The sequence below is a fragment of the Bufo bufo genome, chromosome 3 (genome assembly GCF_905171765.1).
Source record: "Bufo bufo chromosome 3, aBufBuf1.1, whole genome shotgun sequence".
In the NCBI taxonomy this organism is placed as follows: Eukaryota; Metazoa; Chordata; class Amphibia; order Anura; family Bufonidae; genus Bufo; species Bufo bufo.
This window is the reverse complement of record NC_053391.1, coordinates 467,204,818-467,222,798: the sequence shown is the minus strand read 5'-3', so window position 1 is coordinate 467,222,798 and position 17,981 is coordinate 467,204,818. Positions and strand designations below refer to the sequence as shown.

Here is a 17,981-nt window from a genome sequence, read left to right as displayed (position 1 = left end):
CCCGGATGTGGACCAGCCTCATCTGCTTAATACTGCGGAGCTTTTGACACTGTACAGTGTCTGCTATAATGCGTGAGTCGCTAGGCGCTGGCCGGCCTGTATGGGCATGAGCATGCGCCCTGAAGTGAAGTTTATCAGTGGCCATCTTTGAAGTGGTTCCCTATTCTTAGTCATTCTCACGCGTCTCGCGTGAGTACATAGGAGCGGCGCATGCGCCGACTGTTCTTCCGGACACCAGCAGATTCCACCAGGTCTCCATGGTTCAAACGCGATCCATTCAAAGGTTTTAATATTAATATTGATTTCTAAGTGTTATCCACTGTGCACATTTCACTATGTTTGATTACCAATTATGTATGTTCATGGATTTTGCACTATATTAATGATGGGATGTTTTTTATAAGATCATGTTCACATTATATGAGATTTAATCATGGCAGCAGATGAATTATATTTTTTAATACTGTCATACTTTTGATGCACTCACACTTTAATGGTTTATTATCAATTTGTAATCATGTTATTACTTGCACTATATATGCATGTCATTTTGCACATGTTATTCAGCTGGACAAAGGCTCCATTGAGAGAGCTGAAATGTTTCTGTCTGATAGGTGAATAAACCGTCCACCTTTTTCACTACAAATTCGGAGTGCTGCCTTTTTTCTTCATTCTAGGTATATATATATATATATATATATATATATATATATATATATATATAATAATATAAATCTAATTTAACCTCTATTTCTGAAAAAGTTTGTGATGGGATTTGAACTCACAGCGCCTGCATCATAGCCCAGAACTTTAACCACTACACTATATAGCTGCATAGCCAGTCACAAAAAAAAAAAAAAAAAAAAAAAATTGACTTCTACTGTATAGGTCACATGTTATTCAGCTGGACAAAGGCTCCATTGAGAGAGCAGAAACGTTGCTGTCTGATGGGTGAATAAACCGTCCACCTTTTTCACTACAAATTCGGAGTGCTGCCTTTTTTCTTCATTCTATACACTTAGGACCTTGATCTCAGGCCCCCAAGAGGACTTTGCACCCTCGGTTAATGTGTGCTGCTTTTTTTCTTTCTGTTTCTATATATATACCTATATATATATATATATATATATATATATATATATATACCGTATTTTTCGCCCCATAAGACGCTTTTTTCCCCCAAAAGTGGGGGAAAAATGCCCCTGCATCTTATGGGGCGAATACTAATGAAGTGCTTCCATTATCGAAACGCTTCATTAGTACTGGAGGACCAGGAAGCGGTGAAGGCTCTGTACTCACCGCTTCCTGGTCCTCGGCTGTCGGCTGTGCAGGGCTGCGCACAGCGTGAGTCACTCTGTGACATCACGCTGTGCGCGCCGGTTCACATAGCACAGCCAACAGCCGGATGAAGAGGATCGCGGGCGGTGAGGAGCAGCAGCGTCCAGGAGCAGGAGAGGTAAGTGTTTTTTTTATTTTAGAAAACATGAGGATGCTGGGGGCATAATGGGGGCATAAAAGCTGATAATGGGGGCTGATAATGGGGAGGCATAATGGGGGCTTAAAAGCTGATAATGGGGGCATAAAAGCTGATAATGGGGCTAATAATGGGGAAGCATAATGGGGGCTGATAACAGGGAAGCATAATTGGGGCTTAAAAGCTGATAATGGGGCCTGATAATGGGGGCATAAAAGCTGATAATAGGGGGTGATAATGGGGAGACATAATGGGGGCTTAAATGCTGATAATGGGGGCGTAAAAGCTGATAATGGGGAGTCATAATGGGAGCTTAAAAGCTGATAATGGGGGCTAATGGGGCTGACAATGGGGGCATAAAAGCTGGTAATGGGGGCTGAGAGGCATAATAGCTGATAATGGGGGCAGAGAGGCATAATATGGGCTGAGAGGCATAATGGGGGCTGAGAGGCATAATGGCTGATATGGGGGCTGATGAGAGGCATGGGGGCTGAAATAGGGGCTGATGAGAGGCATGGAGCTCTTATCTGAGGTCTGATTGGGGGTCATTTACATTGGGGTCTGAGCTGAGGTTTGATTGGGGTTCTGATTTAAGGTCTTATTGGGGTCTTATTAACATTGGGGGTCTGATTGGTGGTCTGACCTCTAAAACCTAGGTGCGTCTTATGGGCCGGTGCGTCCTATAGGGCGATATAGGGCGATCTGATATATATATGAATGCATAATATGTGGGAAACTACTATTGATGTTTTAGCCATAATATATTTACATATATTATAATATATTATATATTCTAAATATATAATAATATGTGTAAATATATTATGGCTAAAAACTTATAAATATATGTTTAAATTAAGTTTAGCCTCTATTTCTGAAAAAGTTTGTGACAGGATTTGAACTCACAGCTTCTGCATCACAGCCCAAAATTTTAACCACTACACTATATAGCTGCATAGCCAGTCACAGGGGGAAAAAAAAAAGAGACTTCGACTGTATAGGAATACTTACTAGGAGTATCAACACTAATATCTACATGAATGACGTCAAGATCCCAGCAAATTACATTACAAAAGCAATCCCCCTACAGACCCCTACAGAACATATCATTCACTGGAATGTTACAGGTAGCCCAAAAGAAACACAAGGGATCATATATCTCGGATTTCACTCTTTAACCCTTATTGCATGTTTCTTTTTTTAATATAGCTTTAGTATACCATTGTATTCTATTGTAGATACTCTAGCCATGTTGTACTACTGTATTGTACCTTTTTAAACCTAAAAACAAGTAGACTAAAGCCAGACATTCACGTAAGATAACTGGTAGGTGAAAACTTGTTTGGCAGACAGCTACCTCTCCTAATTCCCAGTTTGACTAAGCATACATGTAGTCTAGATGGGAGAAAGGAGACAGTCCCTTTGGCAGGCGGTCTATCACTCCAAGAACAAAAAGGTCTGCCGTTAGGGGAGAGTCAGGAGGGCCCAATACACATTAACGGGTGAGCTCATGTGTCAGGTGCAGCTAACATACATGTGTTTGGCCAGCTTAAAGGGGCTAAAGTAACAAAGTAGTGAAATTCTGTAATTCGACTCAAATTTAGACCAGTGCATGTCATTCAGTCTCATACCCAGATCATACTTTTTGACAAAGAAAAGGAAATCTAATAACTAAATCTCTTGTCCAGGCGTATAGTAACCTTTATCTGTAAACAGTGTGTGTGTTTGTGTTGTACTTACTTTCTGTCCATCCTGTCCTCGAATTCCATCAAATCCTTGTCTACCAGGTATACCCTGAATATTTTAAGGAATATATGAAATATTGTAATGGAGCATCAACATTTCTGTTTACTCGATACATTTGAATGACTTTTGACATAACTTTAGTAAAGCTTATGCTCAATTTTTATTCCCAACAAAATACCACTTTATTTGTCTGTTGAAAAGTATACAGGGTGGGCCATTTATATGGATACACCTTAATAAAATGGGAATGGTTGGTGATATTAACTTCCTGTTTGTGGCACATTAGTATATGTGAGGGGGAAACTTTTCAAGATGGGTGGTGACCATGGCGGCCATTTTGAAGGCAATCGTCTATGCTGTGAAGATACGAGATGTGCAGCACCTGAAACTACGGATACTGGAAGCCTGTGCTAGCATTTCTCCTGCGGTGTTGCTATCAGTGTGTGAAGAGTGGGAGAAAAGGGTTGCATTGACAATCCAACACAATGGGTAGCACATTAAACACATTTTGTAAGTGGTCAGAAACTTGTAAATAACTCATGAAAGAATAAAGTTACGTTAAAACCAAGCACACCATTGTTTTTCTTGTGAAATTCCCAATAAGTTTGATGTGTCAATTAACCCTCTTCCTATTGAAAAAACAAAAGTTGGATTCAAAATGGCTGACTTCAAAATGGCCGCCATCGTCACCACCCATCTTGAAAAGTTTCCCCCCTCACATATACTAATGTGCCACAAACAGGAAGTTAATATCACCAACCATTCCCATTTTATTAAGGTGTATCCATATAAATGGCCCACCCTGTACATTGGATAGTATATAGTATGTTGGAAAATGTTATAATGTTACATTTTACAAAACGTAATCCTAATTTGCAGAAACATAATATGCATTCAGATATTAAAATTCGATATAGGCACAACCAAATATTCGGTTGTAAGTTTTAGATTAAAAATATCTCTAAGTCTGAAAGCAAAGTCAGTGTAGTGGATGAGGTGGTGCATTCTCGGTAAGGAGGACCCCGGAGTTAGAAACAACCTCCGAGGTACCTCATCGCCGGGAGTGCACCACCCCCCTTATAGAAAACCAAACAGTTCTATTTCAGCATTTAAGTCCTGTGGTGTAAGTGTATTGAGTTAAAAAAATTTGTCTAGATTCTAAACGTGACATACGACACACATGATTTCCTCCTCTCCAATGTAAATCAGCTTTATCAATGGCTGCATACATAAGACCCGTAGGGTTTTGGTCATGATGTTCCTTAAAGTGTTTTGACAATGTGTGATTTTCATACCCCTTTTTTATGTTGGCAATGTGTTCCGAAATTCTTTTTTTCATAGATCTTTTTGTTCTTCCAACATACTGCTTATTGCAGGGGCATCTGATAATATAAATCACATTTTTCGAACTACATGTCAGACACTCTCTAATTTTATGAATGTAGGCATTACTAGTTGAAGTGATCTCTACAGTTTTTTTCGGGAATCTAGTGATTGAGCAATTGCTGCAAACTCCACACCGATAAAAAACCTTCAACCCTATCTACTCTTGGACCAAGGGCCTCACTTTTCGTTTACTCGGTATAGATGGTGCTACCTTTATGCCCATATTTGGGGCCCTAGTGAATGTGACCATGGGGTTGGCTTGCACCAGATGTCCTATCCATTGATCTCTTTGTATAAAGTGCCAATGTTTCCTTAGAATCTGTTGGATTTTCTTGTATTGTGGATTAAATGGGATAATCAATCTACAATCCATCTCTCCTTGAATCTCCATGGATTTATCTTTTTGTTTGAAAAAAATACTTCTATCCATCTTTTGGACTTTAGTCAATGCGGTTTCGACCACTATTTCTGGATATTCTTTTCCAATTAGTTGTTCCTTTAATTTACCGGCCTCTTCCTCAAATTGATTGTTTTTAGTGCAATTTCTCTTTAACCTTCTAAATTGTAAATTCTACCTGATATAGCTGTTTTTGGAAACAAGTTTATAGAAAGTATTGCACACTAGACTCTCATTCTCTATTGTAATTTGTAGGTCTAGATACTCTATACTTGTTTTGGATAGAGTTGATGTGAACCTTAAGTTCAAATCGTTGAGATTTATCTCTTCCAAAAAACTATCCAGAGTTGGTCTATCTTTTTTCCAAATTAATACAACATCGTCAATATAATGATGCCAGAGCACCAGATCTGACCCCTGCTTCGGCATAATATGCTGTGTCTCCTAATCTGCCATAAATAGATTGGCATAGCTGGGGGCAAACCTGGTGCCCATGGCAGTCCCTTGCACTTGCAGATAAAAATCTCCTTCAAAATAAAAATAATTATGTGTCAGAATAAAATTGACGCTCACCTCTAAAAAATCTATTTGATTCTGAGGAATGTTTCCATCATTTTGTAATTTAATTTTCATAGCCCCTATACCTTGTTGATGATTAATGATTGTGTACAAGGACTGTACATCAAGAGTTCCAATAGTCCAATTAGGGTCATATTTGACATTTTCTAGTATACTAATAATCTGAGTTGTATCTCTGATATAGGAATTAGTTTTTTGCACCACTGGTTGTAATAATTTGTCCACATAATTTGACAGGCTAGTGGTGAGGGATCCTATGCCTGATACTATCGGGCGACTGGGGGGGTTAATTGGATCTTTGTGTAACTTAGGGATGCAATAAAACACAGGGAGTCTCTGTTCAGTTGTCGTTATAAATCTATATTCATCCTCAGTTAAGATTCCCTGTGTTAATCCTTTGTCACACAATGTAATTAATTCTTTTTGATACTGGAGTGTAGGATCACTTTTGAGTTTTAAATAAGTTGTTTGATCTTCCAACTGTTTCAAGCATTCTTGATTATAATTGACAAGGTCTTGGACCACTATGGCTCCGCCTTTGTCTGCCGGGCGAATAACTATCTGTTCTTGTTCCTGTAGTTGCTTGATTGCCTGTATTTGGGCCTTATTTAAATTATTACGTCTAGGATTCCCTTCTTTTATTTGTCGTATGTCATGTTCTACACATTTCCTGAATGTTATTAGTTCTTGACTCAATTCCTGTCTGGGATATTTAGTAGATTTCACCCTTAGTTTTGTGTGTTGGTAGTTGCCTAGTTCTTTACATGGTGTTTGTGTAGTAATAGTTTCATTAAAAAAAAATTTCAACAGAGTTTCCTAAGAAATTTTTCTATACCGATATATGTATCGAATTTGTTTAATCTATTAGTTGGTGCATATTTTAAACCTTTGTTTAATAATGTGATTTGCGCGTGGTTAAAATACAGGGTGGGCCATTTATATGGATACACCTTAATAAAATGGGAATGGTTGGTGATATTAACTTCCTGTTTGTGGCACATTAGTATATGTGAGGGGGGAAACTTTTCAAGATGGGTGGTGACCATGGCGGCCATTTTGAAGTCGGACATTTTGAATCCAACTTTTGTTTTTTCAATAGGAAGAGGGTCATGTGACACATCAAACTTATTGGGAATTTCACAAGAAAAACAATGGTATGCTTGGTTTTAACGTAACTTTATTCTTTCATGAGTTATTTACAAGTTTCTGACCACTTATAAAATGTGTTCAATGTGCTGCCCATTGTGTTGGATTGTCAATGCAACCCTCTTCTCCCACTCTTCACACACTGATAGCAACACCGCAGGAGAAATGCTAGCACAGGCTTCCAGTATCCGTAGTTTCAGGTGCTGCACATCTCGTATCTTCACAGCATAGACAATTGCCTTCAGATGACCCCAAAGATAAAAGTCTAAGGGGGTCAGTTCGGGAGACCTTGGGGGCCATTCAACTGGCCCACGACGACCAATCCACTTTCCAGGAAACTGTTCATCTAGGAATGCTCGCACCTGACACCCATAATGTGTTGGTGGGTGCACCATCTTGCTGGAAAAACTCAGGGAACGTGCCAGCTTCAGTGCATAAAGAGGGAAACACATCATCATGTAGCAATTTCGCATATCCAGTGATCCCCTTAGACTTTTATCTTTGGTGTCATCTGAAGGCAGTTGTCTATGCTGTAAAGATACGAGATGTGCAGCACCTGAAACTACGGATACTGGAAGCCTGTGCTAGCATTTCTCCTGCGGTGTTGCTATCAGTGTGTGAAGAGTGGGAGAAGAGGGTTGCATTGACAATCCAACACAATGGGCAGCACATTGAACACATTTTATAAGTGGTCAGAAACTTGTAAATAACTCATGAAAGAATAAAGTTACGTTAAAACCAATCACACCATGTTTTTCTTGTGAAATTCCCAATAAGTTTGATGTGTCACATGACCCTCTTCCTATTGAAAAAAACAAAAGTTGGATTCAAAATGGCCGACTTCAAAATGGCCGCCATGGTCACCACCCATCTTGAAAAGTTTCCCCCCTCACATATACTAATGTGCCACAAACAGAAAGTTAATATCACCAACCATTCCCATTTTATTAAGGTGTATCCATATAAATGGCCCACCCTGTAGTTTTACTAAGATTGACTACTAAGTCTTGGTCAATTACTGGTGTCTGTGATAATTTCTTCTTGGTTCTACCTCCTCTACGTGTTTTCTTCTGTTTAGATCTTGTGGATATGATCTGTGGTGTTCCCTCTGTGGTGAATAGTGTCTCGGACCTGGTATATGTGCTGTCCGATTGTATGAATCGTATCTCTGTCTGTGTGATTGATTGTGATGTCTGTGTCTGAGGTTGTATGGGTGCCGAATTGGCGTAGTCTCCCACTGTGTACGTATTGGTGATTGGTTTGATTTTTGTCGATTTCTTGATTTGTGATGAGGTGGGGTTTGGTCTAAAAAAGACTTTTTTTTAAGGATTTTGTGTATTGGGGTTCATGCTGTTCTTTTGCTCCGTATTTCCCTGATTGGATTTGGTATTAGGATTATTAATATTTCTAAATTTTTTCTTTTTTTTGGAAACAATTTTTTATTCCGCTTTATCAAGACTATTACAGAGTCTTTGTTGCCACATATTGAATTGGTCATTTTTTGGAAATTTATCTATTGTAATTTTCATGTGTTCAATTCTATTAGTGACCTGTTCCAATATTTGTAGTCTTCTAGTGATCACCAATTAAATTAAACCTAATGACTGTTCCTTTAAGAAATTATCCCATTGGGCATTGAACTGGATTGAGAAATTATATACACTCCGAAACGCGTTTGGTTTTAATTAAAAAAAGTTTTATGTAGTGCCCCAGTATTATATTTTGAAGAAACAAGTACAGAGTTGCGCAACTGAAACAACATACAGAACTTTATCCAGGAAATCGTGCTTATCAGCCTGATTAACTACCAAGAGCAGCTGTCCACCAATTCACAGACCCCAGGATTGGTAACTTACGAGAATTACTACGCAAGGAGCCGCAGTCACGCTGAACACAGGTGGGACGCCACACAGCGTGCAACATTACCTGCGGTCTGGTGACATCAACTGTGAGTTTCCTGCGAGTCCATTTCTTTTCTTCCACACATATATGTGACTATAGCTTGTGTCATTGCACATTATTACCTGGTGAATTATCAACATTTATCTCCTTGTTTTATTGTTTTTGACTATCGCCTACAGATTTTATATATGTTTTAGTATTATTTTTATATTCCGATGTTGAATAAATATATGGTATTTTCCAAGTGAACCGAATATTTGGTTGTGCCTATCTCCAATTTTAATATCTAATATTTACTGATAGGGGGGATCTATTGATAGTAGCACCCATACATCTTACCTATCCTGTAGAGCCACCCAATTTTATTATCTATCTAATAATATGCATTCAAGTGAATGGAAGCTGATCTGCAGCAACTTATTTACCACTACTGTTGGCTATAAACATTACCAAGAAGTGTGAATGTTTAACTCGGTAAGTATAACACTAAAATTTCATGCAATAAACACTCCAACAAACGGAAGTATCTCATGTTATACACATATATATTATGGGATAAAATACATACCTCCTGTCCATTTTCTCCCCTTTCACCATCTTTTCCAGGTTTACCCTAAATTAAAAACAAAGATAGAAAATATCAACATGTACTACATATAATCTTTAGAATTGTAAGAGAGGTAGTGTGCATGATTCCCAGGCTGATTAATATTACAAAGGGATGTATGAAACCTAGGAGGTGGATGTCCCATTTATCCACAGGCCCCAAAGCAGCTATAACAGCTGCTTCTATAATACATAAATCTTTGATTGTCACTATAAAAATAGAGATGGCCTTGCGGTTCGCCCGGCGGTCGTTTTGAGGCAAATATTTGCTCGTTCGCGATTCGCCGAACATGTGAACATATGGGGATGTTCACATGCTCCATATTCTTTTGCATTGCGCCAAAATTTGACCCATGACACATCCATCAGGTGGGACAGGACAGACAATTGAGACGTTTCAGCACATGGACACACCCCTACCCTATAACAGAACCCGATCTGTTAGCTATTTTACATTCTGTGTTTTTCCAGTGTAGGGAGAGGTTGCTTTGTGGAGCAGGGACAGACTGTTAGGGACACCAAACGCTAGCTAATAGGGCCACAAAAGTCCTTTAAGAATTGGTATAGGTGTGCTATGGATAGGTGTGATATACTGAGGGGTGTGATTTACTTATAATATACTTTCTAACATAGAAAGTATATTATAGTGCATTTGTATTGTGCAGCAGTTGTGTGCGGTTCTGCTGCAATACCGCAGCTATATAGAGGGACAAACGCTATTGGAATAATAACTAATTGCAACTGGTGGGATATACCTGTTGCCCCCAAAAAAACTGATTGGTGTGCTATACCTGATTGGTGTGCTATACTGATTGGTGTGCTATACTGGTGTGCTATACCTATAATATACTTTCTAACATAGAAAGTATATTATAGTGCATTTGTACTGTGCAGCAGTTGTGTGAGGTTCTGCTGCGATACTGCAGGTACAATGGATATAAAAAGTCTACACACCCCTGTTAAAATGTGAGGTCTCTGTGATGTAAAAAAATGAGACAAAGATAAATTATTTCAGAACTTTTTCCACCTTTAATGTGACCTATAAACTGTACCACTCAATTGAAAAACAAACTGAAAGCTTTTAGGTAGAGAAAAGAAACTAAAAAACACTAAAATAATGTGGTTGCATAAGTGTAGCTGTGTTCAGAATTAAGCAATCACTATTAAAATCATGTTAAATAGGAATCAGCATACACCTGCCATCATTTAAAGTGCCTCTGATTAACCCCAAATAAAGTTCAGCTGCTCTAGTTGGTCTTTCCTGAAATTTTCTTAGTCGCATCCCACAGCAAAAGCCATGGTCCACAGAGAGCTTCCAAAGCATCAGAGGGATCTCATTGTTAAAAGTTATCAGTTAATACTTATTGAGGGCTGCAAAATACCTGCTTCCACAAAATACTGATTAAGGGGTTTGATATACCTGCTTCCACAAAATACTGATTGAGGGGTGCGATATACCTGCTTCCACCAAATATTGATTCAGGTGTTCTATATACCTGTTTCCACAAAATACTGATTGAGGGGTGGGATATACCAGCTTCCACAAAATACTGATTGAGTGGTACGTAATACCTGCTTACAGCAAATATTGATTGAGGCCTGCGATATACCTGCTTTCAAAAAATACTGATTGAGTGGTGTGATATACCTGCTTCCACAAAAAACAGATTAAGGGGTCTGATATACCTGCTTCCACAAAATATTAATTGAGGGGTGCGATATACCTGCTTCTACAAAATACTGATTAAGTGGTTCTATATACCTGCTTCCACAAAATACTGATTGAGGTCTGCAATATATCTGCTTCCACAAATACTGCTCTTCACTAGGGACTTTGGCACAGGGTTATTTTGAAAATGACAGGCAGGGGAAGAGGCAGGCCGTTCCGCAGGGGTGGTAGGGGTGGGGCAGGTGCACCAGGCCGGACCCTAAGTGAGAAGTTAGAGAAGGTGCGTGCGAATATGTCAAAGGACGCACCAGAGTTGGTTGAGTAGCTCACTCAGCCTTCCACTTCTGCACCCTCCTCATCCTCTCTATCTGCACCCTCCTTACTCCCTGCTGTGTGCACCCCGAAAGACATCACCACCACCATCATAGCCCCTCCACTCAAGTCAGAGGAATTATTCTTGGCATCCTTGGCATCGGATGAGGAAGAGGAGGTAGCAACGGCCACCGCCTAGCGGTCTGACGACAGTACCCAGATCAGCCCAAGGAGGGAGATCCTCGTTGTTACTGCCTACTCCGAGATCTCTAATGTCAGTGGTGGTGAAGGTGATGATGATGACGTGTCGATGGACGTCACGTGGATGCCCACAAGAGAGGAAGAGGAAGGGAGTACAGAGGGAGAGACGGAGCAGCAGATAGGGAGGAGAAGGAGGAGAAGCAGGCAGAACTCGCAGTGTACAGGAGGCAAAAAGCAGACTGCAAATGTATCTGGAGCGAGCCATCCACCATGCATGGTCACATCATTCGCTCCCAGGACGCCGTCACATGGCTCCGCACTGTGGGCTTTTTTTTAACGTGTCAGCTGCTGATAATAGTGTAGCCATCTGCAGCCCTCTGCTGTCAATGCATAAGTCGTGGTTAGCCCAACACTCACCTAGGGACGACCGCCTTAAGAAGGCACCTGGCCTCCCATCACTGAGCCCAGTGGGAGCAACGCCGTAAGAACCCACAAAGCCACACTCTCGGCGCTCCGTGCCCTGCTTCTTCTCCTTCTCCTCTCTCCTCCCATTTGTCCTTCACTCCACCTTCCACTGTGCCATCGTCGCGTTCATCTGGCAGAAGGCAGGCTTCTGTGGCCCAAATGTTCGAGCATAAAATGTTGATGACGCCAGATAACCTTTTGCCCAATGGCTGACCGCTGGCTTGTCGGAACCGCTAGCCCACCAACCACTGCCATATAAACTGGTGGACTCGGAGGACTTTAGAAAATTTGTGGCCATTGGCACACCGCAGTGTAAGGTCCCCGGAAGGAATTATTTCTCCCAGAAGGGCATCCCAGAGCTATATGGCCACGTTCAGAAGAAGAGGGCAGTTTGAAGATGTGTTATTCACTTCCGATATGAGATCATTCTTGCAGACAACCCATCGATAGCCGCCCTCTGAAACCAGCCTCAGGGAACGCCTAGACTGACAGGTGTCCGACTACATCGGGTTAACGTCCAATGTAGACGCTCTGAGAAGCGAGGAACCCCTGGACTACTGGGTGTGCAGGCTTGACCTGTGGCCAGAGCTGGCACAATTTGCCATGGAACTCTTGGTTTGCCCCTTGTCGAGTGTCCTGTCCAAAAGGACGTTCAGCGCAGCAGGGGGGATCGTGACCTATTAGCGCACTTGCCTAGCTCACGACAGTGTGGACTACCTCACATTTCTAAAAATGAATGAGGCATGGATCTCGAAGGAATTCAACACCTGTGACGACCACTTGTATTTGAATTTCCTCATGCCAGCCCACACATATCCGCCACCACCCAGAACAAACAATGGTCCTTTTCTTATGTATAAACAGCGGCATAAAAGGCCTTTTCTGTCTGGTGAATGCCTAATGTTTGAAGCCTATACTCCACTGGCCTGCAGTAAAATTGTTATCCACTGATCATCTAATATACCTTCAGCCACATAATAACTTTCTGTCCAGTGAATGCATAATTTTTGGGGCCTGTACTCCACTGGCCTGCAGTAAAATTGTTATCCACTGACCGTCTAATATACCTCCAGCCACATAATCACTTGTTCTTTTCTGTCCAGTGAATGCATAATTTTTCGGGTCTGTACTCCACTGGCCTACAGTAAAGTTGTTATCCACTGACCGTCTCATATACCTCCAGCCACATAATCACTTGTTCTTTTCTGTCAGGTTAATGCATAATTTTTGGGGCCTGTACTCCACTGGCCTACAGTAAAATTGTTATGCACTGACCGTCTAATATACCTCCAGCCACATAATCACTTGTTCTTTTCTGTCAGGTGAATGCATAAGGCTACTTTCACACTTGCGGCAGAGAGATCCGGCAAGCAGTTCCGTCGCCGGAACTGCCTGCCGGATCAGGCAAAATGTATGCTAACTGATGGCATTAGTAAGACTGATCAGGATCCTGATCAGTCTTAAAAATGCCTGATCAGTCGAAAAAATGCATTGAAATGCCGGATCCGTCTTTCCGGTGTCATCCGGCAAAAACGGATCCGGCATTTATTTTTTCACCTTTTCTTCATCCTGCGCATGCGCATACCGGAAGGACGGATCCGGCACTAATACATTCCTATGGGAAAAAATGCCGGATCCGGCATTCAGGCAAGTCTTCAGTTTTTTTAGCCGGAGATAAAACCGTAGCATGCTACGGTTTTCTCTTTTGCCTGATCAGTCAAAACGACTGAACTGAAGACATCCTGATGCAAACTGAATGGATTACTCTCCATTCAGAATGCATCGGGATAAAACTGATCAGTTATTTTCCGGTATAGAGCCCCTGTGACGGAACTCTATGCGTTATCGAAACGTCCCGGCCGATGTTCGTCCATCACTATATAAAAATATAAATGAAAGCACTTACTCTGGGACCTGGTTTTCCAGGTTCTCCTTTTTCACCTTTAATACTGGATCCAGTTTCACCCTAAAGTTAAAAAAAAGTTATGACCACAGCATAAAGTTTTATATTGAAATAGTGTGCAGGGCCCTTACTCCCATTGTCTGATTTGTTGATTAGTTTGTTACTGTGTAATGTCTGATTATTATTACATGTACCCTATGATATGTAAATTAATGCAAAATATGCTGGTGCTAAATAAATAAAGATTATTATTATTTGTATAAAGTTCTGATAACTTTTCTGGACTCCCATTTTAATGTGGTTTCCCCAGCAAGACTAGTATTTTTGTTTGTAAAACATTCCAATTTTATTTGGCCAGTACTACAGGCATTACTAGTTCCCTTCAGAGATTTTATTTGCTGCTATATGTTTCAAAACACAAGAGATAAACACTTACCCTATTACCTTGGTCACCTTTTTCACCTTGCATGCCTTTTTCTCCCTATCGTGAGGGCAAAGATCATATCACATGTTATTATAAATAGGAGTATTATGTAAACTACAACATTTTAATTTTCAACCAGTAACAAAAGCAGACAAGTTATGGTGAATTTTATTGCTGTGACATACACTTCTCAACATTAAAATTGCAACACCAAGAAGGAAAAGTCATGAAACTATGGAAATTACAGGATCGATAGACATATTAATGATATGCACATTATAAAAAATGGAAACAAAATATTTAAGACATCTCAATTATTCAGGATAAAGTATGAGCACCATGCGCAGAAATACACACACTTACAGGCCTTGGCATGCTATCAATGAAGTTATTAATGTTTGTATGAGGAATGTTCTGCCACACTTGATGCACTTAGGCATGTAAATCATCAAGATCAGCTGCTGGCAGCTCCCTTTGCAATTGCGGACCAATGACACCCCATGCAGGTTTCTCACAGCAGCACGAAAAATATGTGTCCTAGTCTTTTCCTGTTGAAAATTGGCTCCTGGGACACAAAATCATCCCACATGATTTTTGAGGTTTCATGTTGCTAAAAAAAATAACTTTTCATTTGTCTTTTATGACCCTCTCACATGCCACATATTGAAGCTAGCTGCTTGAAATTTTGATCATCTGCTACTTCCTCAATTTGAATAACCTTACAGCTGGTGCTTCTTGGTGTAGCTATTTCAGTGCTGAGGAGTGTATTAACATATAAAATTGCATTTATTAGGAGTACGTTTTCAGAATAATTTTCTGTGTCGTACAGTGCAGGGCTTTCTATGCACTAGGGGAAAAGTTTGTGTTTTGGCAGTTCATGTAGTTTTCCAGCTGACAATATGTGCTGAGAGCTGTATGATTAGTGGACACTATAGAAATATACTGCAGCTTGGGAGAGACTAAGTACTGAGCTCTATTATGCAGTAAACACAGTAGTGTAATCAAATCTGGGAAATCTTTATGGGGCTATTTGTAAAGGACTATAAAGCTCCAGGGTGTTAAAAGACAGTGGATGAATATGTAATGCAGAGCAAATTCCCTCTACATTCACTAAGGACTTCCTCATAGCCTGGATAGGTTTTCGGGGGTAGAGGCCCCCACAGTTTTATTACAAGTATTAAAAAAAAGATTTTTTGTTTTATTTTAACATTCTTGGCAGGCTTGTAAAGTGAATTAAAACTCATTTGACACTTTTCTGCCCAAGCCTTCATTCTATCCGGATCCATCTGTAGCAGTGTACTGTCCTCTTTTGTGTTCATTATATTACACAGTTTAGTATCATCTGCAAACATTGATATTATGCTGTGCAATCCATCCCAAAAAATATTCATCATTAATGAATATATTAAAGAGAATAGGGCCCAATACTGAATCCTGCGGTACCCCAGTGGTAACAATGACCCAGTCTGAATAAGTACTTTTAGTAACCAGTTTGTTTTCTATCACTGCCAGTTACTTCCACACATTTAACCCTAGTCTGAGCATGCTCATTTTATGCACCAACCTTTTACGGCACAAATCAAGTGTAGTAATATTTATAGGACTTGCATAGTAATGATTATACAGAAAATATGAGTAAATAGTTGATATTATACAGTAACATAATATGGCCTGAAATATCTCATTATATTAATTTACACATTTTTTATTTTACTGGCACTCATGCAAGATACAATGATTGGTTTTAATCCTAACTGGGAACAGACCATGGGACCTACTGACCTGTTCAGCAATGGTAAACATTTGAATATATACATATCAATCTCACTCTATGCCTAAAAAAGCATGAACTGTGGAGAATCTTAAAACCTTTGATTTGGTGGAATAGAATAGATTTTGGATACAACTGTGAAATGGAATAAAATGTTGGCCTTGAAATTCAGATTATCCCATTGGACAAATGGCCTTATAATGATTGCTCTCTAATCATTAGTATATAACCATACTATGAGGGTCCAATGTAATTAAACATTTTGCCTCTCCATTTGTCCCTCCTTGACACCATTCAAAATTGTAGTTCTCACATCATAAAGACAACTTGCAGGTAAAAGTAAGTATTATGGTATTTAATAAAATGCTATGTTACCTTATCTCGGTACCAAACTGCACCTTTTCCATGAGATGCTGGGCCTTGCTGACCCGGAGGCCCAGGTGGTCCTGGTTCACCCTACCAAAGTAAAGATAAAAAGACACAGGCCCAGATTTACTTATCCTAAAGGTTGGCTTAAGCTTAGACAGACTGTCTAGACCTGCACCAGATTTATCAGAGTGGTTCAGGCTGGAGGATAAATATGGTCCAGGAACAGACGCTTTTCACTGATTCTATACCAACTATTGGTTGGCTTACTTTAAGACAGATTTTTAAGTCATATTTGTGACACCATTTTTGTCACATTGTAGGCTCGCTTCTTTCCAACGAAGCCCCACCCTATGTTAAGCCTGTTAGAAGAAAGTGCAGAAATCCTAAATGCACCAAATCGCACCAATTTGTGGCACTTTTTAGATTAATTTTTGGTGCAGACACATTAGTTGATCTAAGCCATGGTGCCCACAGAATCTGCATCAAATGATAAAAACATGAACAGAGCCCTCACTATGTGAGAAAAATTAATATCTAAAATAGCTTACTCAAAGCTGTCAATGTTAGCTGTGCAGACCATATAAAATAATAAAGGCAATATTTTCTTGACAAAAATTCAATGCAGTTGCCTGATTAACAAACCATATGTATTGAATGCATAAATAGCTAGAGCCCATCTGGATCACTTGTCCAAACCACATAATAACTACACTAAATGTTTAGAGCATGCTTGTAAACAGTAATTAGGATTAGCAATATGTCCCATGAATTCGCTTCATAATTATGCACAAAGAGTGCTCAGTTCCTTATAACATCACACAATAACAATGGTTTTGAACCAAGTTGACGTTATATAAAGACTTGGGATGGCTAGGCTGGAAAGAAGCACAACAAAGTTGGACAACCCCATTTGGGTTAGAAAGCTACATTTGAGGGAAAACTGCCATAATGGCTATACTGTCAATACATACCTGGATCACACCTTTCCTTAACTGTGTTAATTTTCTGGGAGTTATATATTGATGACCTATCCTCATGACAGATCATCAGTATCTGATCAGTAGAGGTACAACTCCTGGCACCCACTACCGATCAAAAGTTTGCAGAGGCCTGAGCATTCAGACGAGTGCTGCGGCCTCTCTATAATATACAATACCAAGCACAACTCTGTACGTTGTATAGCTTTACTGGACAGTGTTAAAAAGCTAAATTAATTCATTCTTTAAATAATTTAATTAATGGATAAATTAATAATTATTGCTATATGGCTTTGTATAGTTAGTCTGAGTTTTCCAGAATGCTGAGTCTGACTCATGAAAAAAAAAAAAATCTTCAACACATTTGACTTGCACTGAATTTGGTCCTATACTGATTTATCTACTGTTATCTACTCATAATATAAACAATACTCACCTTTTCACCCGGTGGTCCATTGGGGCTTAGCCCCATTGATCCCTATAGAGGTACAAAATAAAGTGCCCTTACAGAAATGTTTTATGTTAAAGTTGACAGTTTTATTTTTTTTAGATATAACCTACACCTACCTTTGGTCCCGGAGGACCAGGTGGACCAGGTGCTCCCTGAAATAAAACAGAGATAAGGACTTAGAAGTATATATAAAATACAATGAT

General features: G+C 39.8%; 1 protein-coding gene across 1 annotated transcript in view; it reads right to left on the bottom strand.

Moving 5' to 3' along the window:
- The window catches only part of COL4A1 (collagen type IV alpha 1 chain), a 204,130-nt gene that overhangs the window by 94,676 nt on the left and 91,473 nt on the right, over nucleotides 1-17,981 (bottom strand). The window contains exons 11-17 of the mRNA XM_040425225.1: nucleotides 17,895-17,930; nucleotides 17,764-17,805; nucleotides 16,357-16,437; nucleotides 14,223-14,267; nucleotides 13,790-13,849; nucleotides 9,199-9,243; nucleotides 3,215-3,268 (exon numbers count right to left, since the gene is read on the bottom strand). Coding sequence (XP_040281159.1) covers nucleotides 3,215-3,268; nucleotides 9,199-9,243; nucleotides 13,790-13,849; nucleotides 14,223-14,267; nucleotides 16,357-16,437; nucleotides 17,764-17,805; nucleotides 17,895-17,930 — 363 coding nt within the window. The remainder of the gene's footprint in view (nucleotides 1-3,214; nucleotides 3,269-9,198; nucleotides 9,244-13,789; nucleotides 13,850-14,222; nucleotides 14,268-16,356; nucleotides 16,438-17,763; nucleotides 17,806-17,894; nucleotides 17,931-17,981) is intronic.